General features: G+C 45.1%; 4 protein-coding genes across 9 annotated transcripts; 2 read left to right on the forward strand and 2 right to left on the reverse strand.

Moving 5' to 3' along the window:
• Window positions 1–3,087: 3,087 nt before the first annotated feature.
• On the forward strand, window positions 3,088–23,209 carry LOC132207105 (late histone H2B.L4-like). Of its 5 annotated transcripts, XM_059642276.1 has the most exons (6): window positions 3,088–3,201; window positions 3,911–3,992; window positions 8,307–8,418; window positions 11,259–11,347; window positions 13,015–13,091; window positions 21,155–23,209. In XM_059642276.1, the coding sequence occupies exon 6, from the start codon at window positions 21,166–21,168 to the stop codon at window positions 21,544–21,546; it is 381 nt and encodes a 126-aa protein (XP_059498259.1). In that variant the 5' UTR covers window positions 3,088–3,201; window positions 3,911–3,992; window positions 8,307–8,418; window positions 11,259–11,347; window positions 13,015–13,091; window positions 21,155–21,165; the 3' UTR covers window positions 21,547–23,209. The 5 variants fall into 5 exon arrangements, with proteins under 5 accessions (XP_059498259.1, XP_059498261.1, XP_059498257.1 ...); XM_059642278.1 differs by lacking the exon at window positions 8,307–8,418; XM_059642274.1 differs by lacking the exon at window positions 13,015–13,091 and having other exon boundaries at window positions 3,089–3,201.
• A 424-nt stretch (window positions 23,210–23,633) lies between these two features.
• Window positions 23,634–24,053, forward strand: LOC132207110 (late histone H2A.2.2-like). Its single transcript, XM_059642285.1, has one exon. The coding sequence runs from the start codon at window positions 23,661–23,663 to the stop codon at window positions 24,051–24,053; it is 393 nt and encodes a 130-aa protein (XP_059498268.1). The 5' UTR covers window positions 23,634–23,660.
• Window positions 24,054–24,859: 806 nt separating this feature from the next.
• On the reverse strand, window positions 24,860–26,665 carry LOC132207109 (histone H3). Of its 2 annotated transcripts, XM_059642283.1 has the most exons (2): window positions 26,637–26,665; window positions 24,860–25,271 (listed from the first exon to the last, which is right to left on the reverse strand). In XM_059642283.1, exons 1-2 carry the CDS (start codon window positions 26,645–26,647, stop codon window positions 24,860–24,862), a joined length of 423 nt encoding a protein of 140 aa, XP_059498266.1. In that variant the 5' UTR covers window positions 26,648–26,665. The 2 variants fall into 2 exon arrangements, with proteins under 2 accessions (XP_059498266.1, XP_059498267.1); XM_059642284.1 differs by lacking the exon at window positions 26,637–26,665 and having other exon boundaries at window positions 24,860–25,276.
• LOC132207107 (histone H4) lies at window positions 26,153–26,464 on the reverse strand. Its single transcript, XM_059642280.1, has one exon. The coding sequence runs from the start codon at window positions 26,462–26,464 to the stop codon at window positions 26,153–26,155; it is 312 nt and encodes a 103-aa protein (XP_059498263.1).
• Window positions 26,666–26,945: the final 280 nt, after the last annotated feature.

The following is a 26,945-nucleotide window of genomic DNA, read 5'->3' on the forward strand; positions in this document are numbered from 1 at the left end:
TTTCTCAGCCCTAAATGCCCTATCCCATCTCTGAAAAATGTCATTCACACCTTCAGGAATATTTTTCCAGCATTTACATTGTTTATGTCTGCCAGTTTCTTACAGATTTCGAGAAAATCCCTCATTATTCAGAATCTAAGTATGTAAGTTCACAAACAATTCAATCTCTCCTTCCATCCCAGCAATCTGCCCACTAATGCTACCTTTATAGTAACACCATCCTTCCACAGATAAGGAGGCCACACCTGCTGTCAGTATTCTCGATGTTGTCTCACAGATGCTCTGTTAAATTGTTCCAATTTCTACTTTTCTCCTGTACTCTAATTCTCTCTCCATGAAGGAAAACATACCTGTTGCCTTTCTCACTGCCTTCTACACCGACATGCTTAATTTCAGTGATTGATTTGTGAGGGCACCCTGGTCTCATTGCAAATTCCACTGTGTTCATTTATCGACGTCCAGAAAATAAAGTGCCTTCCTTTTATTTTGCAACCAATGTGTATAACCTTACATTTATGCACATTACACAGTGCCTTCCTGGGTGAAATTGAGGACACAGTAATGAGAAGGGGAGTTGAACTGGTCGCGACTGGGAGGTGCAGTTGTTTACTGCGAGCGTAGATGTTCTGCAAAGCAGTTCCCAAGCCTTCGCTTGGTTTCCCCAATGTACAGAAAGCCACACCGTGTACAGCGGATGCAGTACACCACATTGGCGGACATGCAGGTGAACATCTGCTTGATGTGAAAAGTCAACTTGGGGCCTGGGATGGGAGTGAAGGAAGAGGTGTGGGGGCAAGTGTAGCTTGTGTAGCAAGTGTAGCAAGTGCAACCACTTCCTGTGGTTGCAGGGCGTGGTGGGATTGGACAAGCAAGTCATGGAGAGAGTGGTCTCTCCAGAAGGCATGCAAGGGTAGGGTGGGAAAAATGTCTTTGGTGGCTGAGTCGGATTGTAGATGGCAGAAGTGTCGCATTGTATTGGAGGTTGGTGGGGTGGTAATGAACATAGAACAATACAGCGTAGAACAGGCCCTTCGGCCCTCAATATTGCTCCGAACTGCAAACTGATCTAAACCCCTCCCCCTACACTATCCCATCATTATTCATATGCTTATTCAAGGACTGTTTAAATGCCCCTAATGTGGCTGAGTTAACTACATTGACAGGCAGGGTGTTCCACGCCCTTACCACTCTGAGTAAAGAGACTACCTCTGGCATCTGTCTTAAATCTATCACTCTTCAATTTGTAGCTATGCCCCCTTGTACAAACTGAAGTCATCATCCTCGGAAAAAGACTCTCACTATCTAATCCACTGATCATCTTGTATGTCCGTATTAAATCACCTCTTAGCCTCCTTCTCTCCAATGAAAACTGACCCAAGTCCCTCAGCCTTTCTTCATAGGGCCTGCGCTCCAGACCAGGCATCATCCTGGTAAATCTCCTTTTCACCTTTTCCAATGCTTCCACATCCTTCCTGTAATGGGGAGGGGGGACCAGAACTGCATGCAATATTCCAAATGAGGCCGCACGAGCGTTTTGTAAAATTACATCATGTCATCACAGCTCCGGAACTCAATCCCTCTACCAATAAAACCTATCACACCATAAGCTTTCTTAACAGCACTATCAACCTGGGTGGCAACTTGCATGGATCTATGTACACGGACAACATGATCCAAAGCACATCCGCACTACCAAGAATCTTTCCATTGATCCAGTATTCTACCTTCCTGTTATTCCTCCCAAAGTGAATCACCTCACATTTATCCATATTAAACTCCATTTGCCAACTTTTGGCCCAATTCTGCAGTTTATCCAAGTGGAGGTGGTCGCCTGAGATGGAGACAGAAAGGTCCAGGAAGGTAAGGGATGTGTTGGAGATGGTCCAGGTGAACTTGACGTTGGGATGGAAGATGTTGGTGAAATGGATGGACTGTTTGAGCTCCTCTTGGGAGCATGAGGCAGCGCCGATACATTCATCAATGTGACGGAAGAAGAGGTGGGGTTTGAGGCCAGTGTCGGTGCGGAAGAGGGACTGTTCCACATAAGCCACAAAGAGGCAGGCATAGCTTGGGCCCATTCCTCAGACGACATGACCATCCTGGGCATCTTGCAGTGCCATAATGATGCCACCGGTAGGTTGCATGAACATCAATTCATATTCCGCTGCGGAACCCTGCAGTCCAATAGCATCAATGTGGATTTGACCAGCTTCAAAATCTCCGCTCCCACCACTGCATCTAAAAACAAGCCCAGCTCGTACCAGCCTGCCTAACCTGTTCTTCCTCTCACCTATCCCCTCCTCCCACCTCAAGCTGCACCTCCGTTTCGGACCTGCTAACCTCGTCCCGCCCACTTGACCTGTCCGTCCTCCCCGGACTGACCTATCCCTTCCCTACCTCCCAACCCATACTCTCCTCTGCACCTATCTTCTCCTCTGTCCACCTACGGTCCGCCTCCCCCTCTCTCCGTATTTATTTCAAAATCCTCTCCCCCTCCCCTTTTCTGTTGAAGCGCCTCGGCCCGAAACGCCATCTTTTTGTGTTCGTAAGATGCTGCTTGTCAGCTGTGCCCATTCAGCCCCACACTTTGTTATCATAAGATTAGGCGTGATGTTTTGAATTAGGGAGCACATCTAACGGGCCGAATGGCCGTTAGTTACTCCACTTGCCCACCAGATTGTGAGAGCCGGAGGGAGGGAGTTATTAACATGGTCCGGGAAACGATCGAAACTCATCGTTCAGCTTCTGTTTCACGCTCTTTTTTTTGCGAATTTGTATTGAATCGTGGGAAAGAAAAGTCATTATATACAAACGGTCTCTGCTCTTTCCCCCACGGCCCCCAGTTGCTTTGCTGAAACTGGGTGGAAAGTGAATTGGGGAAATGATCAATTGATCACTGTTTCTGGGAATTACTTGGAAAAGTAGCGCATGCGCGATATTCCCCCCGAAAAAGAGGTGCAATTGGCTGTTGAGTGGAGCGCATGCGTGAGGCCCTCCCCCTGCGCTGCCATTGAGGGGCATTCACTCAGTGAGTGGAAGAGGTTTGTTTGAAACAGACCGCAATGGAGAGACCAGCGCCCAGGGAAGCGAGGGAGCAGCAGGCTCCTTCCGGCAGCGCATCGAGATGTGAGTCTGGGACAGAGGGGGGCTCCGAGACCGGCATTGATTCGGGCTCAGTTCAGGGAGAACCGGGGGCTGTTGGTAAGTGGCCGAACGGGGCAGGAACTGGTCCCGGAACTTGGAGAGAGAGCGGCCTGTGGGCGGGGAGAGAGAGGCCTTTCTCGGGCTGTGTGTGGGCCTGCTGAGGGAGACACAGCGGCAAGAAGATGCTGGGGGTCAGTCTTGAGGTTTTCAAATCCCCAACCACTGATGGAAATTCCTTGTTTGGCTTCTGTTTCATGCTGTTTGTTGACATTGTGCTGTCAAAGTCGAAACACAGACAAGACTGGAAATATAAGAACCCTGTAAAGGACATGGATTAGAGTCAATATATTCTGCAGTCAGTGCATTGGGATTTGGTAACATGAGCTGCGCAGACATTGCAGTGGCTCTGGGTAGCACCTTACGTGGAGCTGTACAATTATCGTTCCATTTCTAGATTTTACCCAATTGCTATCGAAGCAGATATATTTTTTAAAAAATCCTCAGACAAGGCGCAGCTGAAAGTTAAAATGGAATCAGACCTGCATTTGAATTGATGACTTTAAAGAAAAGGTAGATGTCTCATGACACTGTCATCATCTCTCAGGTACTTTTGAAATGACAGGCTTTTGGAGCACCGTTCTTCAGAAGAAGTTAAAGAAAAGAAACATCCTAATAATTATTACCTGAGTATTACAGTAATCTTTTTGACATTTTAAAACTTAACTGATGTTGATTTACAGGAGTAAACTCTGCTGTCTTTCCCCAGGAAAACGCTTGCAGGAACAAGACGATGTAATGTGTGCTTGGTACGAAGCCAAGGGTGACCAGCTGCTTTGAACAACCAACAGGTATGTTACCATGTCCAAGCAGAGAACATCCTTTCCACAGGCACAGAGCAAATTGAGTCAGAGATACATTAAACTCAATTTCTGGTGACATGCGTGCAAGCCAACAGTCAAGCACAAACAACAAAATAAAAATAGTTTTTTTTCCCCCTCTGTTTTCTCAATACACCACCCTGCTTCAAAAAAGATCATTTGTAGCCTATTGGCATTTATGGCATTTTTGAAAGTGAATAGACTGAATTTTCATCTGAAATAGACACAAAAGAATGGCAGTAAACCTACATTTAGTAAGCATGTTTTCAAATTTACTGTCAAGGTGAAGAAATCTTTCATGCTGTTACATAGTTACACCAACCAAACATATAGCAGATAATGAGGACAGATATGGAAGAAAACATTGACGTTATCATCAGTAACTGAGCAGGACAGCATTCATCTTTTGTCAAATAGATGTCCCAGGCACAGCCAGAACAGTTAATTAATGTGCCTTCCAAATGCACATCCTGTCCCAAAGCCTGACGTAGAATGCCAGCAGAGTGTATGCACACACTTTCTGGCACACACGCACTCCACTGAGTTGTAAATATATACACTATCCCCATCACACGTGTCACACCATCTAACAGCCATGAAGATCATGTATATTGCAAACCTCACAGTGTAACAATGAAGATGATTTCCACTCACGGATTTCAGGTCAGAGAGCTAGCCTTTCATGATAAGTGACAAATAGAAAAGAATGTGAGCTAAATACTTCAATCCTCGTGTGGACATGCACTCCCGTGTTCATAATGTCAATATCACTCATTCACTGTATTTGGGGAAAAAAGGACAAATTTTGAGGAGTTCAGTTCAGGCAAATGCGAGGTGATGCATTTTGAAAGATCCACTTCAAGAGCGAATTATGTGGTAAATGGCAAAGCCCCAGCAAAAGTTGATGCCCAGAGAGATCTGGGTGTTCAGGTCCATTGCACCCTGAAGGTGGCAACGCATGTCGATAGAGTGGTCAAGAAGACATAGTGCATTCTTTCCTTCATCAGATGTGTCATTTAGTGCAAGAGTTGGCAGGTCATGTTACAGTTGTATAGGGCTTTGATTTGAACACATTTGGAATATTGTTTTCGGTTCAGGTCACCACATTACCAAAAGGAGGTTGATGCTTTGGAGAAGGTGCAGAGGAGGTTCACCAGGATGTTGCCTGGTATGGAGGGTGCTAGCTATGAAGAGAGTTTGAGTAGATTAGGATTATTTATATTGGAAAGATGGAGGTTGAGGGGGAACTTGATTGAGGCCTACACAGTCATGAGATGAATTGACGGGGTGGATAGCAAGAAGCTTTTTCCAAGAGTGTGGAACTCTCTGACTACGCGTCATGATTTCAAGGTGAGGGGCAAAAGTTTAAGGATGATATGCATGGAAAATTCTTTACACAGAAGGCTTTGGGTGCCTGGAATGCGTTGCCAGCGGAGGTGGTAGAGGCGTGCGTTATAGTGTCCCTTAGTATGTATGTAGACAGATAGGTGACTGGACAGGGAGCAGAGGGATACAGATCCTTGGAAAATAGGTGACAGGTTAAGATAGGGGATATGGATCAGCACAGGCTTGGAGGGCCAAAGAGCCTGTTCCTCTGCTGAAATGTTTTTTTTTGTTCTTTGACACACTGAATTCCCAAGAAGTAGTCCAAGAAATATATCGAACAAGAGATTAATTTCACCTCTCTGTGTCACCATCTCATCGACTGAGAGAGAATTAAAGTATCATTTCCTTTTGTACAAACTGGAGAAATTGCACATCAGGATAACTTTCAGGTTGAAATTGAAATTGATATTGTCATTGCATTTGTTTGCATAAAACTACAAACTGAATAGTGAAAACCATCTGATACACTTCCAATGAATATAAACTTTGCTATTAAATGGACCAGAAGGAAATCAAGTAGTGACCTGAAATGATACAGAGAATAACCTACACTCAAGCAGATAACCTAGATTGTTGACTGTACAATTAAGAATGTCTCATACAGTGAGCTTGCAACAACAAATGGACATTAAACTCTATATGTATCCAGACCAGAGACAGAGCAAGCCGAAATAAAAGACAGAAACCCTACCCTAGAAATTATACAGGGAGAGAATGATAAATGCATTCACAAACCAGATAATGTCAGGCATAGCCTAAAAACTCACCTCTCAGATTTAAAGGACAGGATCTGACAGGGCCAAATGGTTAAATACACTTGCACAGCCAGAGAGAAGAAACTGACAGGCACGTATTGATAACGGCATACTCATATTCACATATCAGAAAATGACAGGGACAGAAAGATAATTACACACACATTCAGACTACAAAAACTGACAGGTACAGGCTGATAAATACATGCATACATGACAGGACAGCAAATGCATAAGCATATGTAGATTGATAACTACATTTGCGTATTCACAGACAAATTTGACAGGGACATATTTGTAACACTTTGACATTCACGCAAGAGGAATTGATGGATATAGGTTGATAACGAAACTCACATATTTCACAGCAGAAACTGAGAGGGACAGTTTGATGATTACGCTCATATCTTCACGTGACAGCTACCGACAAGTACGAAGCGATGATTACCACTCTCACACACACAAATTCATAGACGTCTGCAGCACAGGAAACAGTCCTTTCTCTCACTGAATCTGCACTGTTCAGAAACAACCAGCCGACAATTCTACATCAATTCAGCCAGTAATCAAATTCCATAAATGTGTCATGTTGGCAGAGGAAGTATCATCCTCACCTTTATCAGTTGTCAATTTCTTCACCAAGCATGATCAGATTTTTTTTATTCTATGTTAAGCAAGAGGACTTTATAATCAGAGACCTTTTGTTTTCAAATTAGCTTAAAATTTGTTCAAATAGCTCTGTTCCTCTTGACAATCCACCTGAATTTTTACATAAAACACAAGAAAGCTTCATGCCGTTTTTTTCAAACAAGCAAGATCACAATAGAACCGCCCTCACTTATATTTCGCAAACATTGTTCAACAGTGTTTACTCTTCAGTAAATTCAGTTTGACGGTTCCAGTTGTGCCCAGTGAATGACAGAAAACAAAAGTTCAACACCGAGCATGTTAATGGCCGCGCCATAAAACGAAATCCAAGTAAGAAGGCTAATTTTCTTTCCTGCACAAGCAACATTGTGGTCAGTCAGCCGCAATGCATTTGATTTGTTCATTGCACTTCCTCTTTGGCAATAACATACTAAATTAACATCTTTACTTTAGCAGCATTCCAAGACTTGTGTTACTATGCAATGTTGAATAATATTAATCTCATCCTGAAAATATCCTTTGATATCACCACAGCGGTTAGACTCTGCAATGTATCCTTGGCAAAGGTCGATTGCTTCTCTGTCCTCAACTCTAAAGAAAGGCACAGACTCATTTCAGTTGCAATGCCTTGCATTTTCACTTGCTTATAAATGCTGGAGGCACAAACAACTGAAGAATATAGGCTGTTTCACATTTGCGAAAGAAGAAATGAACCGAAAACTCTGTCCTCTGCCATGGTGGTAATTGGCTCTCCACTTTGCAAGAAATACTTAATCTGCTCAGTAACGCAATACAGGAAGATAGAAATAGGATCAATTGAGTGTACCTGTCTGTCTTGTTTCATAGCAGCAGCTCTTGTGCCAATACACCGTAGGTACAGAATAACTTAGAAAGCGTGGAGATGCTGCCAGGTTAGTAGATACCCAGGCAAAAACAAAAGAAAATGCCATTTCTCTTAAATATCACATGGGTGGGAAAGCTCCCCTTTCATGACGCATTAATAGGACAGGGTAAGAGCGAAGTACTTCAATCCCAGGATGTGAATACTTTCCTTGAGGATTAAGTATGAGGTATAAGCTTGGCATAAAGTAAATTCGTCATGTTCACTACATCAGAAAATACTGAATCGATTGCATGATCAATGATGAATTCTACTGAAACAGCTCAAGAAGTAAATTGAAATCCAGATTAAATATGCTTCCAAATATCACACCATGCCTTTGATTTGGACACGTAACTAGTGCATCAATTTCCATTGTTGAAACTGAAGGAAATATATAGTAGGCCAAGTTTAAAATGAAATAAACATTACAATTTAATTTGCTTCCAAAGCGGTACAAATTAAAAAGCAGCTCTCATCTCGTGCAGAAGTACTGCATAAAGATGTTGTTAAATGGACCAAAGAAGAAAGCAAATGGGGTCGTGAACAGATACAGATAACTGGAGTTTATTGGAAAAAGATTGAAGAAACGCTGATCTCATGATCTTGTTACAGGAGGAATAAATACACATTCAGTTTCTGAGTGACTGACCAATCCCGAACGAAACTTACTATCATAAACCGGACAGTGACCAAACTGTATCCACAGAGTCGGAGACTGACAAAGGTATTAAAACAGTTTAATTTACATGATCTGATTATTTGGCATTGGGTAAAATCTCATTCATGTTGAGCAGCAGAGATTTGAACAATAGAAGAATGTCAGCAGTTCCTACAAGTAACTTGTTCAATGCAACATTACCCACTTGTTACCCATGTGAAATATGAAGACAACGCATGAGGAATACATTGACACACAATGCCAGAGACTGAATCGATCCCATGCTGACTGTCAGCCCGATGCTGATGAAAACCAGCAGTAACCACACTTATAATCTGAGTGGGAGACTGACTATTTCAGAAGAATGCCCACACTCTCTTTGTGATTAATGTATTATAAATTAGTGTTATAATGATATAATAATTTATAATACACCTCATAAAGGGAATCCAATCATACATGCAGAGCTGGAAACACAAGCAGAAATTTGGAAAAGGACAGTGTCACTTAGCCCAATACCCATCTTTCATTCAGATTGGCACCTCATTAGAAATCTCCCTCTCATACAACAAACAGATGCTGAAAGGAAAGGAATGAAATTGATACCTTTGGTCGGCATGGACTGTTGGACCAAAGGTCTGTTTCCCAGATGTACTTTGACAATATTGCTGCACTCTCATATTCACAAAGCAGAAACTGATCAGAAGAAACTCACAGTAACACTCCCAAGCCGCATGAGGCATAAAATGGCATAACAAGGCAGTTATATTCACAGAGTAGAATCTGATAGGGGGAAATAACAATTATATTTCCATATTCAAATCACAGAAACTGATTGGAAAAGGTTTACAACTGCACTTCAACATTCACACTGCAGGTAATGACAGGGACAGATTGATAACAATGTCCGTATATGCACATGGCCAAGAATGATAGGTAGAAATAGATAACTGTATTCTCATATTCTCGGAGAGGAAAGCATTACAAATTCATAACTACATTTATATATTCACATCACAAAAACTGATAGTTGCAGATGAATAACTACATTCTCAGGTTCCCAGAGCAGACGTGGACAGATACAGATGGAAATTTGCACTCAAATATTCACGTTGCATGTTCACACATCATTATCAACAGATTAATTACAAAACTCACATCTGTATAACACAAATAGACACTGATTGCTGTGTGAAGGTGCAATTGTATTTTTCAATCAGTCCCTGTCAGTTTTCACAACGTGGATGTGTGATTTTAGTTATCAATCAATACCTGTCAGTGAATGCCACGTGAATGTGTGAGGATAGTGTAATGCACGTTAACTACAGGGATTTTAGTAAGACATTTGATAAAGTACCATGCAGCAGATGAATCAGAAATGGAAAGGCTTTTGGGATACGGAGCCATGTGCTAAATTGGAAGCAAAGTTTGCTTTGCAACAGGAATCAAATGGTCAATGGCTGCCCTTGTAAACCGAAAGCTGTTTGAAGTGGTGTTTCTCATAGCTCAGTGTTGGGACATCTGCTGTTTGTTTTATGTGATAACAACTTGGACTTGAACATGGGGATACAATTGGGAAATTTTCAGCCAGCACAAAAATTTAACAGTGTACTGGTAGTGCAGAGGATAGCTGACAGCTCCAAAATGATATAGAAGTTTTGGTGGAAGGGGCAGATGAGTGGCATATGGAGTTCAACTCTGATAAATGTGAGGTAATGCATTTCAGGAGGTGCAAGGACACAAAATAGGAATACATGAGGTGGTGTGGAAATAGTACATAAAGTGAGTGATTTGGTGTGCAAGTGTAATGGAGTATGAAAATAGCAGTACAGGTGGATAAGATTGTGAAACTAGGTATATAGAATGCTGCCCTTTTTTGGCAGAGGTATACAACACAAAAGTAGGGCTATAACGATGAAAGTATTTAAGACACTGGTGAGGCTGGAACTGATGTATTGTGCGCCACGATGGTCACCACATTACAGGAAAACGTTATTGCTCTGGATATATTGCAGAGAAGATTTACTGGAATGTTGCCAGGGCTGGAGAGTTACAGCTATGAGGAGTGATTGCAGAGGTTGGAGCTATATTATTTTGAACAGTGAAAGCTGGGAGTGCCATGATTCAGGCAATTGGGATGGGCAGAGATAGAGTCAACAGGGGGAATCTGTTTCCCTTGGCATAGAGTTTAAAAACCATTGGGTGTGGATTAAGTGAAGTGGCAGGACGATGAGAGATGATGGGAGGAAAACCATTTTTATGAGAGGTTGCTTACCTCAAATACGCTGCCTGAGCTGCTGATAGCAGAGATTCTCAACTCTTGTAAGAACATACCTGGACCTCCACATTAAGTCTGCAAGCTGCAGGGCTATGGGATGTATGCAAGAAGATCATATTTTATGATGGCCATTTTGGGGTGTTTGGGTCAGCATGGATATAATGAGCCAAATGGCCACCTTCTGTGCTGCATAATTTAAATGGATCAATAGTTCCTGATCATTCTGTCCCTGTCAGCCTCTGTTGTGTAATACATGAATAATTACCAAAGACCTCGAGGGACACATTGATAACTACACTCACACATTCACCAAGTAGCAACTGACATGAATAGATCAAGAACTAAACTCGGATCCACTGACAAGCTTCCACTGGGTGGTTCCAGTCATGGAGCTGTACAGGTATCATTTACTTTCAGGAGCTCATTCAAATGGTGTTGAAGTTTTTAGAAATGATCAGACAAGGAGCAGCTCGGGCAAGATTGGATCAAAACCCATAGTTATGTAAGAATTCCTAGTAATATTAGTATATCCAAATGATTATTAATGAAATGTTGTGTTGATCAGTTGAACATTGTCAAACCCAATTGATGTTGCTTTACACGAACTATCTCTTCTGTCTTCCCGCAGAAAAAAAGAAAACACTTGAATGACCAAGACAAAGTAAGATTTCTTCAGTGCAGAGGCAAGTGTGACCAGATCCTTCTGATAAACAGCAGGTAGGTTCCCACTGTCAGAGCAGAGAACATCCTTTCCGCAGTCACAGAGCAGATTGAGTCGGACACACAGTGAGCTTAATTTCCAACAGATATGTTCAAATTTTTCCAACAGGAGAACAACGTTGGAGAAATTAAACTTTATTTTTCTTATCTCTCCATTCCAAATACACAGTTCCAACAAATTTCAGCATTCATCACCCATTGACTTGTACACTATTTTTGAAGATGGATGAACTGAAGTTATACACTCAGTATCTGAATGAAATCTACGTAAAATTACTCTACTAGCAATTATCACATAATGAATCACACCTCCACTAAGAATATTACTGGCTGCTGACAATTAAGCCACTTTTACAAGTAGAAAATGACCAGTATGGATTGATGCCTAACCTCACTCATTTGTGTTGCAAATGCATACAAAAGAGAAAGGATGACGAGACTCACATATTGACATTGCAGAAACCGACAGCTAAAGATTCATAAAGATATTCACACATTCACATCATAGAAACTGGTATACACAGGTTAGTAAACAACACTCACATTCACATAGCAAACTGACAGCAACTGAACGATAACTACTTTCACATATCCACACAGCAGAAACTGGCAGCTACATATTGATGACAACTCCCAATTTCACAGACCATAAAGTGACAGGTACAGTTTTATAACTGCATACCCACAGACTTAAAAAATACCGACGGGTACAGTTTGATAACTATACTCAAATATTCACAAAGTAGATTCCCACAGGTACATATTGATAACTTTACTTGCAAATTATGAGGTACTGATAGGTACAGGTTGCTCTACATGCATATATCCATACAGAAGGAATTGATAGGAACTGATTGACGATCACTTTAGAGATAGCAAGAGCTGCAGATTCTGGAGTCAGCCTTCCCAGTTTCACAAAGCATTAGCTGACAGATACAGTTTGGTAACTACTCTCATGTTCACAGAGTAGAAGCTGACAGGCCGTTATTGATAACTGCACTCACATGGTCACCAAGCAGAAACTCAGAGATTGATAACAGTGACATTCAAATTGCAGAAACTGGCGGCTACACAATGATAGCTGCTGTCACACTTGCATTGCATGAACCGTTGGGGTCAGATTAATAACTATGCTGTTGTTGAATTGCTCAACAAGCTTCTTGCTTGTTTCGAGACATTTTGTCACCATCTACATAATACCTTCAGTGCACCTCTGGTGATGTGTTGCTGTTGTGTCCTGCTGGCTGTTCATGTGCTGCAGTTTGCTGGGGTGGCTGACATCACTTCTGGATTTGTTTCTCAGTGGTTGGTGTATGGGATCCTGCTCTACGCATTTGTTAATGGCATTCCAGTTTGAATGTCAGGCCTCCAGGAATTCTCGTGCATGTCTTTGGTTGGCTTTTCCTCAGATGACTAAGTTGTCCCAGTCAAATTGGTGTCCCTCTTTGTCCATGCGTATTGAGATGAGTGATAGTTGGCCATGTCTCTTGGTAGCTAGTTTGTGTTTACGAATCATGATGGCTAGTTTCCTACCAGTTTGGCCTTTGTACTGCTTTTGGCATCTGTGCACGATATCGTGCAAATAACGTTGGTTCTGTCAGTTGTGGTTGTTGGTTCGGGGCAATATGGTGCTCATTTCTGATATGTTTTTCATGTTTGGTCAGGTGACTAGTGTCCCTGGACGTGCTGTGTAATCCATTTGTCGTCTGTTGTGCAGGTGTCGAAGGACAATGCTTTTCAGGTAACCTTCGTTTCTATAGTCACTGTATCGTGTTCTTCCTCAGCTTTACGCAGCTCTGGATGCTGCAGTGTGTTGTGGCTCACTTGAACAGTGTTTTGGTGCAGCTCCATGAGTAGATATTGGGATGATTGCTATTGTAGTTGAGTATCTGATCAGAATGTATTAAAACATGTAATAACTACACTCTCAGGCTCTCCTAATTGACATTGATGGAGAGCGATTGATAACTAAACATTCATATAGCAAAACAGTGTCATGGACAGACTGATAATTTCAGACACATATTCACTGAGTAGAAACTGACTGACAGAGAATGACATCTATACTCAGGTACCCGGATAGCAGAAACTGACAGGAACAGGTTGATGATAACACGGACATGTACATGATACCTACATCCCTCATTCCACTTGCATTAACTGAGTGGTACAGATTGATTCCTGCACTCTCACATTCACACAACAGAAAGTGGCAGAGACAGACATATAACTGCATTCATTCACACGGCACAAACTGTGAGGATGAGGTTGTCAACTACGCTCTCACATTTACAGAGCAGAAACTGACAGGTACAAAGTAAATCTGCACTCATACATCCACAAATCAGAAACTGAAAGGCCCACACAGATACCCACACTCAGTGTTTCACACAGCGTAAACGGACAATATAAAAACCGAAAGAACTGCGGATGTTCCCCCCGCAGCGGTCGGCAATGCCCTCAACCGTGTCTTCCACATTTCCCGTGCCTCATCCCTCACACCCTGACCCCGCAATAACCGCCAAAACAGAACCCCCTTGGTCCTCACATCCCACCCTACCAACCTCTGGATACAATGCATCATCCTCCGACACTTGTGCCATCTACAATTCAACCCGACCACCGAAGACATTTTTACTACCCGACCCTTCTCTGCTTTCAGATGAGACCACTCTCTCCACAACTCCCTTGTCCGCTCCACACTGCCCTCCAACCCCAGCACACCCGGCACCTTCCCCTGCAACCGGAGGAAGTGCTACACTTGCCCTCACACCTCCTCCCTAACCCCAATCCTAGGCCCCAAGATGACTTTCCACATCAAGCAGATGTTCCCCTGCACATCCGCCAATGTGGTATACTGCATCCACTGTACGCGGTGTGGTTTTCTCTACATTGGCGAAACCAAGCGGAGCCTTGGGGACTGCTTTGCAGAACACCTCCGCTTGGTTCGCCATAAACAACTGCACCTCCCAGTCGCGAACCATTTCAACTCTCCCTCCCATTCCTCAGACAACATGTCCATCCTGGGCATCCTGCAGTGTCATAATGATCCCACCCGAAAGTTGCAGGAACAGCAACTCATATTCCGCTTGGGAACCCTGCAGCCTCAAGGTATCGATGTGGATTTCACCAGCATCAAAATCTCCCTTCCCCCCGCTGCATCCCAAACCAGCCCAGCTCTTCCCCACCTGCCTAACCTGTTCTTCCCCTCACCTATCCCGTCTTCCCACGTCAAGCCGCACCTCCATTTCCTACCTCCTAACCTCAGCCTGCCCCCTTGACCGGTCCATCCTCCCCAGACTGACCTATCCCCTCCCTACCTCCCCACCCATACTCTCCTCTCCACCTATCTTCTCCTCTGTCCATCTTCAGTCCACCTCCCTCTCTCTCCCTATTTATTTCAAAATCCTCTCCCCCTCCCCCTTTTTATGATGAAGGGTCTTGGCCGAAAACGTCAGCTATTATGCTCCTAAGATGCTGTTTGTCCTGCTGTGTTCATCCACTCCCATGCCTTGTTATCTGCGGAAGCTGTAAATCAGGAACAAAAACAAAGTTGCTGGAAAAACTCAGCAGGTCCAGCAGCATCTGTGAGGGAGAAAACAGAGTTAACATTTCAGGTCCGGTGTACAGATCCATAACTAAACTCACGTATTCACATTGAGGAATCTTTGAGCTAGAGACTGATAATCACAGTCATACATTCAGAGAACAGGAACACACAGGCATAGACTGATAACTAACTTCTGTATTAACATCGCAGAAACTGACTCGCATTGACTGGTAACTGCATTCATGTTATCTTGTCAGGTGCAACAAACAGGTACGGATAGATAACTACACTCACACATTCACACCGTAAATACTGACAATGACAAACAGCTTCAATCCCACCTATTGCATAGCAGAGACTGTCAAGAACAGATTGATAACAAAGTGTGGAGCTGGACAATCACAGCAGGCCAAGCAGCTCCTGAGACGCTGCTTGGCCTGCTGTGTTCATCCAGCTCCACACTTTGTTATCTTGGATTCTCCAGCATCTGCAGTTCCCGTTATCACAGGAACAGATTGATAACTGCACTCAAATAGTGACACATCAGAAGCTGGCAGGCGCTGTTTAATATCCAAACTCTCATATTCACATACCAGAAAATGGCAGGTATAAATTGACAACCACACTCACATACACACAGTCGCAGAAACTGACAGTGAAAGAACTGATAACAGCGTTCAGACGTTGACATCACAGAGCCTGGCAGAAACAGAGTGATAACTAAACCCTCACATTCTTATAACAGAAACTGTCATGGATAGTTTGGAAATTTAATCATCAAGCAGAACCTGACAGATACAGAGTGATGTGATAATGGGAACTGCAGATGCTGGAGAATCCAAGACAACAAAGTGTGGAGGTGGATGAACACAGCAGGCCAAGTAGCATCTCTGGAGCACAAAAGCTGACGTTTCGGGCCGAGACCCTTCATCAGAGGGGGGGATGGGGAGAGGGAACTGGAATAAATAGGGAGAGAGGGGGAGGTGGACCCAAGATGGAGAGAAAACAAGATAGGTAGAGAGGAGCCTACAGGTGGGGAGGGGTAGTTCAGTCCAGGGAAGATGGATAGGTCAAGGAGGCGGGATGAGGGGTAGGTAGGAAATGGAGGTGCGGCCTGAGGTGGGAGGAAGGGATTGGTGAGAGGAAGAACAGGTTAGGGAAGCAGAGACAAGCTGGGCTGGTTTTGGGATGCAGTGGGGGGAGGGGAAGAACTGGGCTGGTTTTGGGATGCAGTAGGGTGACCCCAGAGGATCCCCCTCATCCTCACATACCAGCCCACCTACCTCTGGATACAACATATCATCCTCCGACTCTTTCGCCATCTACAATCCGTCCCCACCACCCAAGCCATTTTTCCATTCCCACCCTTGTCTCTTTCCGGAGAGATCACTCTCTCCACGACTCCCTTGTCCACTCCACACTCCCCTCCAACCACACCACAGCAGACACCTTCCCCTGCAACCGCAGGAAGTGCTGCACTTGTCCCACACACCTCCGTCACCCCCATCCCAGGCCCCAGGATGACCTTCTATATCAAACAGATGTTCACCTGCACATCTGCCAATGTGGTATATTGTATCCATTGCACCCAGTGTGGCTTGCTCTACATTGGAGAAACCAAGCGGAGGCTTGGGGACTGCTTTGCAGAACACCTCCGCTCGGTTTGCAACAAACAACTGCACCTCCCAGTCGCGCAACATTTCAGCTCCCCCTCCCATTCCTCAGACGACATGGGCCTCCTGCATTGCCACAATGATGCCACCCGAAGGTTGCAGGAACAGCAACTCATATTCCGCTTGGGAACCCTGCAGCCCAGTGGTATCAACGTGGACTTCACAAGCTTCAAAATCTCCCCTTCCCCTACTGCATCCCAAAACCAGCCCAGTTCTTCCCCTCCCACCACTGCATCACAAAACCAGCCCAACCTGTGTCTGCTTCCCTAACCTGTTCGTCCTCTCACCAATCCCTTCCTCCCACCTCAAGCCGCACCTCCATTTCCAACCGATCATGTCATCCCGCCTCGTTGACCTGTCCATCTTCCCTGGACTGACCTATCCCCTCCCGACCTCCCCACCTATACCCTCCTCTCTACCTATCTTCTTTTCTCTCCATCTTCAGCCCGTCTCCCCCTCTCTCCCTATTTATTCCAGTTCCCTCTCCCCATTCCCCTCTCTGATGAAGGGTCTAGGCCCGAAACATCAGATTTTGTGCTCCTGAGATAGTGATAACTGCTGCCAAACATTCGCAGAGCATGGATGAAAATAAACAGATTGATAACTAAACACCCATTTTCACAAGACAGAAGACTGATGGGGAAAAATTAGTACATCCTCTCATAATTTCACACAGCAAAGACTGATATGGATGGAATGATAACTACAATTACACATTCATGCAACAGAATCTTGCAGGAATGTACTGATAATTGTACAAACAAACTCACTTAGGAGAAACTGACAGTCTCAGATTTAAAACCACACTCTCTTTGTCACAAACTAAAAACTGGGAGGTACAGTGTGACAACTGAACTCAATAGTCACAGAACAAAGTCTCCCAGGTACAGTGTGATAACTACCTTCTCACATCTGCCTAACAGAAACTAAACTCGCATATTGACGGAGCAGAAATTGGCATGTGCAGACTAATGCCTGCACTCTTACATTGATACCACCGAATGGACATGTAGGTACGAGTAACAACACTCATGCATTTTCTTGGAGAAACTGTCAGGCATGGATTGAGAACTACACCCACACATTCACAGAGCACACATTGAAAGGTACAGACTAATAATGTCACACTTTTGGACAACAGAAATGACAGAGGTAGATGACCTGAAATATCAAGCGACGTTGAAGATCTGGTCAGGAAAGGGAAGAAGGCATACATTGGGTTTAAACTATCAGGCTCAAGTGAATCCCTAGATAACTATAAAAAGTGGAGAAGCACACAAGAGGGAAATCAGAAGAGCAAAAAGATGTCATGAAATGGATCTGGCAGAAAAGGTTACAGATAATCCCCAGAGGCTCATTCGTTATAATAAGAGTAAAAGGTTGGCTGCGGAGAGGAGGACCTCTTTAAGATCAGGATGGTGGTCCATGTGTGGAGCCACAGCAGAAGGGGAGGATTTTTAATGGATATTTCTCCTCAGTGTTTGCTGAGGAGAGAATCATGGATGCTAATGAAATGAGATTAATTCCCTACAGTGTGGAAACAGGCGCCTCGGCTCAACAAGTCCACACCACCCCTTCAAGCTTCCCACCCAGACCCATACCCCTGTAACCCACATACCCCTGAACAGTACAGGCAATTTAGCATGTCCGATCCACCTAACCTGCACATCTTTGGGCTGTGGGAGGAAACCGGAGCACCCGGAGGAAACCCACGCAGACACAGGGAGAATGTGTAAACTCCATACAGACAGTCGCCCGAGGCTGGAATCGAATCTGGGTCCCTGGTGCTGTGAGGCTGCGGTGCTAGCCACTGTGCCACCCTATAATCCCTATTAGAAATAAGGGAAGGAGGTAGAGATATTTTGGACTGCATATGTATGAACAGAAAGGGTGTCTTTGCAGCCTCAGATCATACAAAGGTGGATGAATTTCTGAGTTCTGATAGTGTCCATCTCGGATTTTGTGGGAAGCCAGTAAAGAAATTGCAGAGGCCCTTCCTTTGCAGAGATTTTAGCTTCATTTTTAGCCACTGGCGAGGTTCCAGAAGACTGGAGGGTGGCTAAAGTTGTTACATTGTTTATGAAAGGGAGGAAAGACAAGCCAGGGAACTTCCAGCCAGTGAGCCTAACACCAGCAGTAAGCAAGTTATTGGAAAGGATGCTGAGTGACAGGATCAATGAACATTTGGATATTCAAGGTATGATTACGGATAGTCGGCATGGATTTGTGTGCGGAAAGGCACATGTGACAAATCTTTGAGTTTTTCAAAGAAGTAACCAAGTGAATAGATGAGGGGAGGGCAGTAGATGCAGTCTCTGTGGACTTTAGTAAGGCCTTTGACAAGGTCCTGCACGCAGACTAGTAATGAAGGTTAGGTTGCAAGGGATCCAGGGAGAGCTAGCTAATTTGATTCAAAAATGGCTCGATGGTAGAAAGCAGAGTGTGATGGTTGAAGCTTGTTTCTCGGACTGGAGGCCTGTGACTCGTGGTGTGCCACAGGGGTTTGTGCTGTGACCTTTGTTGGGCACCTCGGTGTCTCAGTGGCTAGCACCGGGGATCTGGGTTCAATTCCATCCTCAGGCGATTATCTGTGTGGAGTTTGCACATTCTCTCCGTGTCTGAATGATGTTCCTCCGGGTGCTCCGGTTTCCTCCCACAGTTCAAAGATGTGCAGGCGAGGTTGGTTGGCTATGGGAATTTTCCCGTAGTGTTCAGTCATGTGTTGGGTGAGTTATAGCAGGATGGATCTGGGTGGGATGCTCGGAGTGTCAGCATGGACTTGTTGGGCCAAAGGGCCTATTTCCACACAGTAGGGATTCGATGATTGTGTGATAAGTGGCCTTGATGTGAATGTACAAGGCATGATTCGCATGTTTTCCAATAATACAAAATTAAGATGTAGTTTTGAAAGTGCGGAAGGTTTATCAAGAAAATAGAGGGATTTAAGAAGGACCTTGCGGAGTGGTGCACATGTGGAATCAGCTGCCAGAGAAAGTTGTTGAGGCAGGTGCAATTGCAGCATTAAAAAAAGGGTAGGTTTTAGAGGGATATGGACCAAATGTGGGCAGTTGGAATTAGCTGAGAGGGCACCATGATCAGCATGAACCAGTTTGGGCTGAAGGGCCTTTGTCCATGCTGCATGACTGCCTGACCTCAGACTACAACAGGACCTTGATCGAGAGGACCAATGGGCCATGGAGTGGCAGCTGGGGTTTAATCTTGACAAATGTGAGGTGCTACATTTTGTCACAGAAAATCGGGGCAAGACTTGCACACTTCATGGTCAATTCTCGGGAAGTGTTGCCAAACTAAGTGGCCATGGAATGCAGGCTCATAGCGTCGTGAAAGTGGAATTCCAGGGAGACAGGGCAGTGAAGAAGGTGTTTGATACAATTGCCTTTATTGGTCAGGGCATTCAGTGTATATTGAGGATTGGGAGGTGATGTTGTGACTGTACAGAAGATTGGTTAGACTACTTCTGAAATACTCCATTCAGTTCTGGTGCCCCCTTGCAATAGGGAAGGTGTTGTTAAACTTGCATGAGTCAGGAACATGTTTAAAAGGATGTTGCCACAGTTTGAAAGTTTGAGTTTCAGGGAGAGACTGAATAGACAGGGCTTATTGTGGCTTGTTTTGCAGCTTGTTTTCCATGAAGTGTCTGAGGCTGGGTGGTGACTGTATAGAAGATAGAAAATTAAGAGGGGCATGGATAGCATGAATAGTCACGTTCTTATGCACACGGGATAGGAGTCCGAAACTCGAGGGCATGGGTTTTGGATGAGAAAATCACGATGTGAAAGGAATTTAAGGTGGGCAATGTTTGCTCACAGAGTGTAGTGTGGAATTGCAGTGAACTGCCAGAGGAAGTGGTGGAGTTGAGTACAGCTACAACATTTACATGACATCTGGGCGGGTGTATGAATAGGAAGGGCTTAGAGTGATGTGGGCCAAATGCTGGCAAATAGGACTAGATTAATTTAGGATATCTGGTTGCCATGGATGAGGTGGACCCACGAGTGTTGTATATCTTTATGACAGTATGACAGGAACAGACTGTGAGAGAGTAATAACCATCCACACTGCGTGAAAAGCGTCAGATGGATAACTGCACTCCCATTTTCATATCGCAGAGACTGACAGATATTCGACAACTATCCCTCATTAAACATCAAGCTCTGGACACAATACTGCTCATAGTGTAATGCAGAAACTACAGAGAGTGATGAAACAAAATAATATGTTATACATGAAAGGTTGCTTTGAGCAGATAAATACATTGTCGCAATTAAAAACTCTCAGGGACTGTGTTTAAAATATCAATAAATGACAATAACGAGTTAAATGTAGAGTGATCCGGGTACAAAATTTCGGCTTGTGTTTCACTTTTCGTTGCATATCCTGACAGATCCCCGATGTATCCCACACTAACCAATCACAGAAAAGCTAATCACATCCTCTGAGATTCTTGTAAACTGTCCAATCATGAACAAGACCTCCCCCATCCCTCATTAGCATTGCTGACGCCAGCAGCCTATAAAAAGCGAGCTCCGCGCCCACTTTCCCTTATTCTGTGTCTGACAGTGACCGTCGCTATGGCAGATGAGAAGAAATCGCAGGCAACTTCCAAGAAAGGCGCGAAGAAAATCATCAAGAAGGCGCCGGGGAAAAGCGGCAAGAAAAGGAGCCGACGCAGGAAAGAAAGTTACTCCATCTATATCTACAAAGTGATGAAGCAGGTTCACCCCGACACCGGCATCTCCTCCAAGGCCATGAGCATCATGAACTCGTTCGTCAACGATATTTTCGAGCGTATCGCAGGGGAGGCTTCCCGCCTGGCCCATTACAACAAGCGCAGCACCATCAGCTCCCGGGAGATCCAGACCGCCGTGCGGCTGCTGCTGCCCGGGGAGCTGGCCAAGCACGCCGTGTCGGAGGGTACAAAGGCGGTGACCAAGTACACCAGCTCCAAGTGAGACACCTCACTGCTGAAAGAACACACAAAAATCCAAAACCCAACGGCTCTTTTAAGAGCCACCCACAATTGCACTGAGACAGCTGAACCGTTTTAACTTGGATAGTCGATGCTGGAAAATCTGAGACAACAAGGTGTGGGGCTGGGTGAACACAGCAAGCCGAGCAGCATCAGAGGAGCAGGAATGTTGACATGTCGGGGCGAGACCCTTCTTAAGAAATTAGGTTTTAACTTTATGGTTTATTCTGGGTCTGTATAATTCATGTCCCTAAGCTTTGTGTTTCGTTTTCAATAAACTTTGTTAAAAAAAATTCGTGTGATCCCTCACCCTCTGCCTTTTATTCTCGGTTGCGTAGTTCCCTGACTGTTTTCCCTGCCTGTATAGAGAGCATACTTTTCGTCCCGGAGCCATTTTTTCTGCACCTTCTATGTTTTCCAGTTACTCTTTAACCCTTGATCAGCGCAAAAGCTACAGTGCCCCGTGTGGTCTGAAACACGAGTTTCAACCGGAATGAAAAGTAACTGTTCTAGTCCCACGAATAGATTTTGAAATTTACTTGTCCTTTTCTTTCATTAACTTTTCAAAGCGCCACTGAGACTTCGTCTGATGTTTGCAGAGCACTGCAAATGAGGCTCTCAGCTGTCGATAAGGGGCTTTCAAACTGAACTGAGATAAAACCAGATTAACTGCTGGATTGCCATATCAAGTGTGAAACTGGTTGAAGTCTGATCAAGGACAACAGGGACGGCACTTTAAACTAAAGTTTCACCGCTCTCTCCGGCAAGAAGGTTATGTGAGTTTTTCCTAAATATTTCAGGGTCCACTTGCAATATGTAAAATGAATTAAATTCGACGAAAAATTAAATTATTCATTCCTCTTTGTAAAACTTCTTTTTCCTATTTCGGACATGTTGGAGGGTTTTGTCCCTGTGGGTAATGAGCCCTAAATTTCTCCCGTGGGAACGAAAGCAAATGACCCCCGAATTTGAGACCCACGAAGAGTAGTATCGTGCGATTTCTGTTTTGTTTCAATTCCCAAATCTCGACGTGAAGTTCTTCGAATTTATTTTCAGAATGCAGGATGTGGGGCTTGCCGTTCTCGAGAAGAGGCTTTCAAAATGAACCGAGATTAACAGGGAAGTCTGATCTAGCGCAATAATTACAAAATTTCCCGAAGCCGGAGTTACTCAGAGTGAGAACGAGAGGTTATGTCAAGGATCAATTTGTAATCTGAAAGGAAATTAAATCGTAAGCATTCACGTAAAGCGTCTTCCTCGTATTGCCCATGTTGGCGGGCTTTTCAAATCGGAAAGAAAACGGTGGATGATTTGGCGCCGGTATTTTCCTACGGTTTCCACGCAGAGGAATTTTGTTTTATTTTCAAATCTCCCCGCTGGTTCTATCCAGTTTTGCAGAAAGCTATAAATGAGGCTTTCTGCTGTCGGTGTGAACATTTCAAAGTGAACCGAGATGAAAGCAGAACAGCTGCCGGACTGGCATCGCAAAAGTAGAAATATTGTTCATCTCGTGCAGTAGGGAGCGCGATTGTAAAATGTTGTTTAAAGCAGTAATGCGCTCAACGGGAAAGAAATTGTTGTGTGATACTGTTATCATTATATCCATTATCAGCATTATATGCTGATCTGAAATCAAATAAATCTGTGCAGAGACTTACTTCGAGCGGGCTCTTTTTTCTGCCATCTGCTCATTCTTAAGTATAAAAAAAATCAGAAACACATCGATTCACTGAGGCCTGTGAATCAGAGAGAGATTGTGTGAAGTATACAGGCGTATTCTAACAGTAAATTATCTGAAATATGAACGTATTCTTCTTTGTAAAACTTCTTCCAGTTTTGTACATATTGGCGGGCTTTCCGAGTTTGAAAGAAAGCGGTTGATGATTTGGCGCCGGGACGTTCCCGCCTCCTCCCCGGGCCCTCTCCGGATTGGTGAGGGAAGCAGATATCTGATTGGGAATGGAAACGACATGAGGAGATACCGAACAATGTGACCAATCAGCAATGGCCGCACCCCCATTCCTCCCGAAGGTATAAGAGGGTGGGATGGGGCCACATTGCAGCATTCTCTGTGAAAGTGTTTGTGAGGTTGTGGCAATGTCTGGGAGAGGAAAGGGCAGTGGAGGGAAAGCTCGCTCGAAGGCCAAGTCCCGGTCTTCCCGAGCTGGCCTGCAGTTCCCGGTGGGCCGTGTTCACAGGCTCCTGAGAAAGGGTAACTATGCTGAGCGTGTGGGTGCCGGAGCGCCGGTCTATCTGGCTGCGGTGCTCGAGTACCTGACGGCTGAAATCCTCGAGCTGGCCGGGAACGCGGCCCGGGACAACAAGAAGACCCGCATCATCCCCAGGCACCTCCAGCTGGCCGTGCGCAATGACGAGGAGCTCAACAAGCTGCTGGGAGGGGTGACCATCGCTCAGGGCGGGGTGCTGCCTAATATCCAGGCCGTGCTGCTGCCCAAGAAAACCGCTGCAGGGGGCTCCGCTAAAAAGTGAAGAGGCCATTCTTGAATTTGCGAACACAAAGGCTCTTTTAAGAGCCACCCACCACATCAGTGAAAAGCAGCTAGACCGTCACTGCTGGCTAATTAACTTTCATGTTATGTTCAAACACGGTCCTTTAAATGAGCAAAAATAATCCCTTTTGTTTTCTCCTTGAGAGATAATACTAGAACAGCTGCCGGACGGGACGAATAAAGTTGGAGGTTTTGCTACAGGGACAGTGACTCAAAGGGGCGTTCCCACCCATACGCTGACAGGGAAATAGAGACATGGAACAGCTCTGCGCCACAAAGAGGCCATTCGAGACTGACCCGACCCTCCTCAGTTGGTCGAACGAATCCACTAGTGGGAGATTGCGCAAAATTTCGAGTGCACGAACAAAAATATAAACATAGTTTGTATGTTGTGGTGGGTTTTGAAATTGGCGATTATTTTCCACCATCCTCCTCCTCCGCCAAGTTCAGTTACAGCTGGGGAAATGCCAAGGGAAGCAATTCGCACACAGAGGCGTTTCAATTAGAAATGTATAAATTATAAAACGTGGAGTGCAGTACTTGAATTTGTTGCGATTAGTGAAAGTGTATAAATCTGATTGCCCCGAGTTGCGTCTTGTCTTTAAGATGAATTAGTGCATCTCAGACACATTAAGTTTCTGTAAGAGCTGTTGCATTGAGACGATATCAATAGCATTAACTAAAGTCCATCGTGCCTGACGATTGCTGCTCCCTCTGGATAGTGTAGTGGCTCTGAAAAGAGCCGTTGTTTCTCGGGGTGAATGTGGACGGTCGGGCACGCTCCTTTTAGGCGCGCTCCCCGCGGATCCGGCGGGCCAGCTGGATGTCTTTGGGCATGATGGTGACCCGCTTGGCGTGGATGGCACACAGGTTGGTGTCCTCAAACAGCCCCACCAGGTAAGCCTCGCTGGCCTCCTGCAGGGCCATCACGGCCGAGCTCTGGAAGCGCAGGTCGGTCTTGAAGTCCTGAGCGATCTCCCGCACCAAGCGCTGGAACGGCAGTTTGCGGATCAGTAGCTCGGTGGATTTCTGGTAGCGGCGGATCTCCCGCAGAGCCACCGTGCCGGGCCTGTAGCGATGAGGCTTTTTCACTCCACCCGTGGCCGGAGCGCTCTTGCGGGCCGCTTTGGTCGCTAGCTGCTTGCGCGGAGCTTTCCCTCCGGTGGATTTGCGCGCTGTCTGCTTGGTTCTGGCCATTCTCTCTGTAATACGCACAGGCCGCTGCTCTCAATGCTGAGCCTGCTGCGGCGCTGCCTATTTAAGGGAATGGAGAGCCCGCCCTAGAGCCTGGATTGGATACAGCCCCGTCCCTGAACCCCCTGAGAAACAGCCGCTGAAGGACAGGAAAGGCAGCAAAATAGTTGTTGGAGGCTGATTGGTTAAGTTGAAATGACAGTTGGTCAATTTCAAATCGCCCGCCGATTTCAGAAAGAGCTGAAGTAATTTTAAAACGAGAACTCCCATGTGTCTGCAACTAAGGTTATATCTTATGCTTTACAAAATTTTCTTGTGAACCTAACTTGCAGTCAGCGCGGAGAGGGCTCTGAATCATTTCCTGATGTGTCTCTGACAGGCAGTTAGAATGAACTCGCCACTAAAACATCGGCACAGCTACCAGAATCAAAATGAACAAAGTATCATTCCTGGAAGCGTGAATGAAGTACAAACACTGCAATATGCAATTAGCGCCTGGGCCCAAAATTACGGACAGAACAAATTATTATTCATGGTATGGACAACTGGTAGTATTACTGATAGACTGGTATTCACAAGAAAGGGCATAACCAGCTGCAGAACAGTATCGTCTCGAATGGCCGTGAAACCTCTATCTGTAGTGCAGGGATACCTTGGTTATAGAACACTTTTCTGCAGACAGTATAATTTCACAATCCGCGCTCTCTCTCCTGCAACGCGGGGCACGAAGTTAATATGTTTCCTTAAAGGATTGGTTCAAAATTAAAAGTCGCTGCACCAGCCCTATGTGTTGCCTTTCCCCGTCCTCAGGTCTCCGCTCTCAATCGGAGGGTTTGGGTGGCTCTGAAAAGAGCCTTTGGGTTCGCTGGAAAAGGGACGAGTTGCTCAGCCGCCGAATCCATAGAGAGTGCGGCCCTGGCGTTTCAGAGCGTACACCACGTCCATGGCAGTGACCGTCTTGCGCTTGGCGTGCTCAGTGTAGGTCACCGCATCCCTGATCACATTCTCCAGGAAAACCTTCAGCACCCCGCGGGTCTCCTCGTAGATCAAGCCCGAGATGCGCTTGACCCCGCCTCGGCGAGCCAGGCGCCGGATGGCTGGTTTCGTGATGCCCTGGATGTTATCACGGAGCACTTTGCGGTGCCGCTTCGCCCCGCCTTTTCCCAGGCCTTTGCCTCCTTTGCCTCTCCCAGACATCACGCTTCTTCACTGCAATCGCTGCCGAGTGAGAGCCGAGCTGCCTCACCTTCCTTCTTTATACAGCCCGCCCCGACCTGACTGAGAAAGAGCTGACAGAGAGGGAGAGGCGGCCCGGGCAGGAAACTGAGTGACAGACAGAGAAATGTCCAGCTCCGCCTCCAGCTGCGACTCAAGCTTCATGTTCGAAGATAATAAAACCTGGAACTTTTAAAAGCAGTTGTGATACAATTAAACGCCCATGTGCCGGCCTTTCTTTCAGGAGACAGCATGTCAGCTTCCATTTCAAAGATAGCAGAAACTGCAGATGCTGTAGAATACGACAGTGTCAGTTTCCATTGCTCCAGCTGAATCACACAAAATCAATTCTTGAGGGCTGTGTTATGAAGCGGGGTTTCTGCGCCAGTGTTACTCTCTCCCTAAATGTGTAAAATAGAAACGGACAGGAACTGAAACTGACTTTTCCACAGCCATGATAAGA

This window comes from Stegostoma tigrinum, chromosome 44, assembly GCF_030684315.1.
Source record: "Stegostoma tigrinum isolate sSteTig4 chromosome 44, sSteTig4.hap1, whole genome shotgun sequence".
In the NCBI taxonomy this organism is placed as follows: domain Eukaryota; kingdom Metazoa; phylum Chordata; class Chondrichthyes; order Orectolobiformes; family Stegostomatidae; genus Stegostoma; species Stegostoma tigrinum.

Coding starts and splice junctions, on each gene's coding strand:
- LOC132207105 (XM_059642276.1), top strand. CDS start 21,166: ATGGCAGATGAGAAGAAATCGCAGGCAACTTCCAAGAAAGGCGCGAAG.
- LOC132207110 (XM_059642285.1), top strand. CDS start 23,661: ATGTCTGGGAGAGGAAAGGGCAGTGGAGGGAAAGCTCGCTCGAAGGCC.
- LOC132207107 (XM_059642280.1), bottom strand. CDS start 26,464: ATGTCTGGGAGAGGCAAAGGAGGCAAAGGCCTGGGAAAAGGCGGGGCG.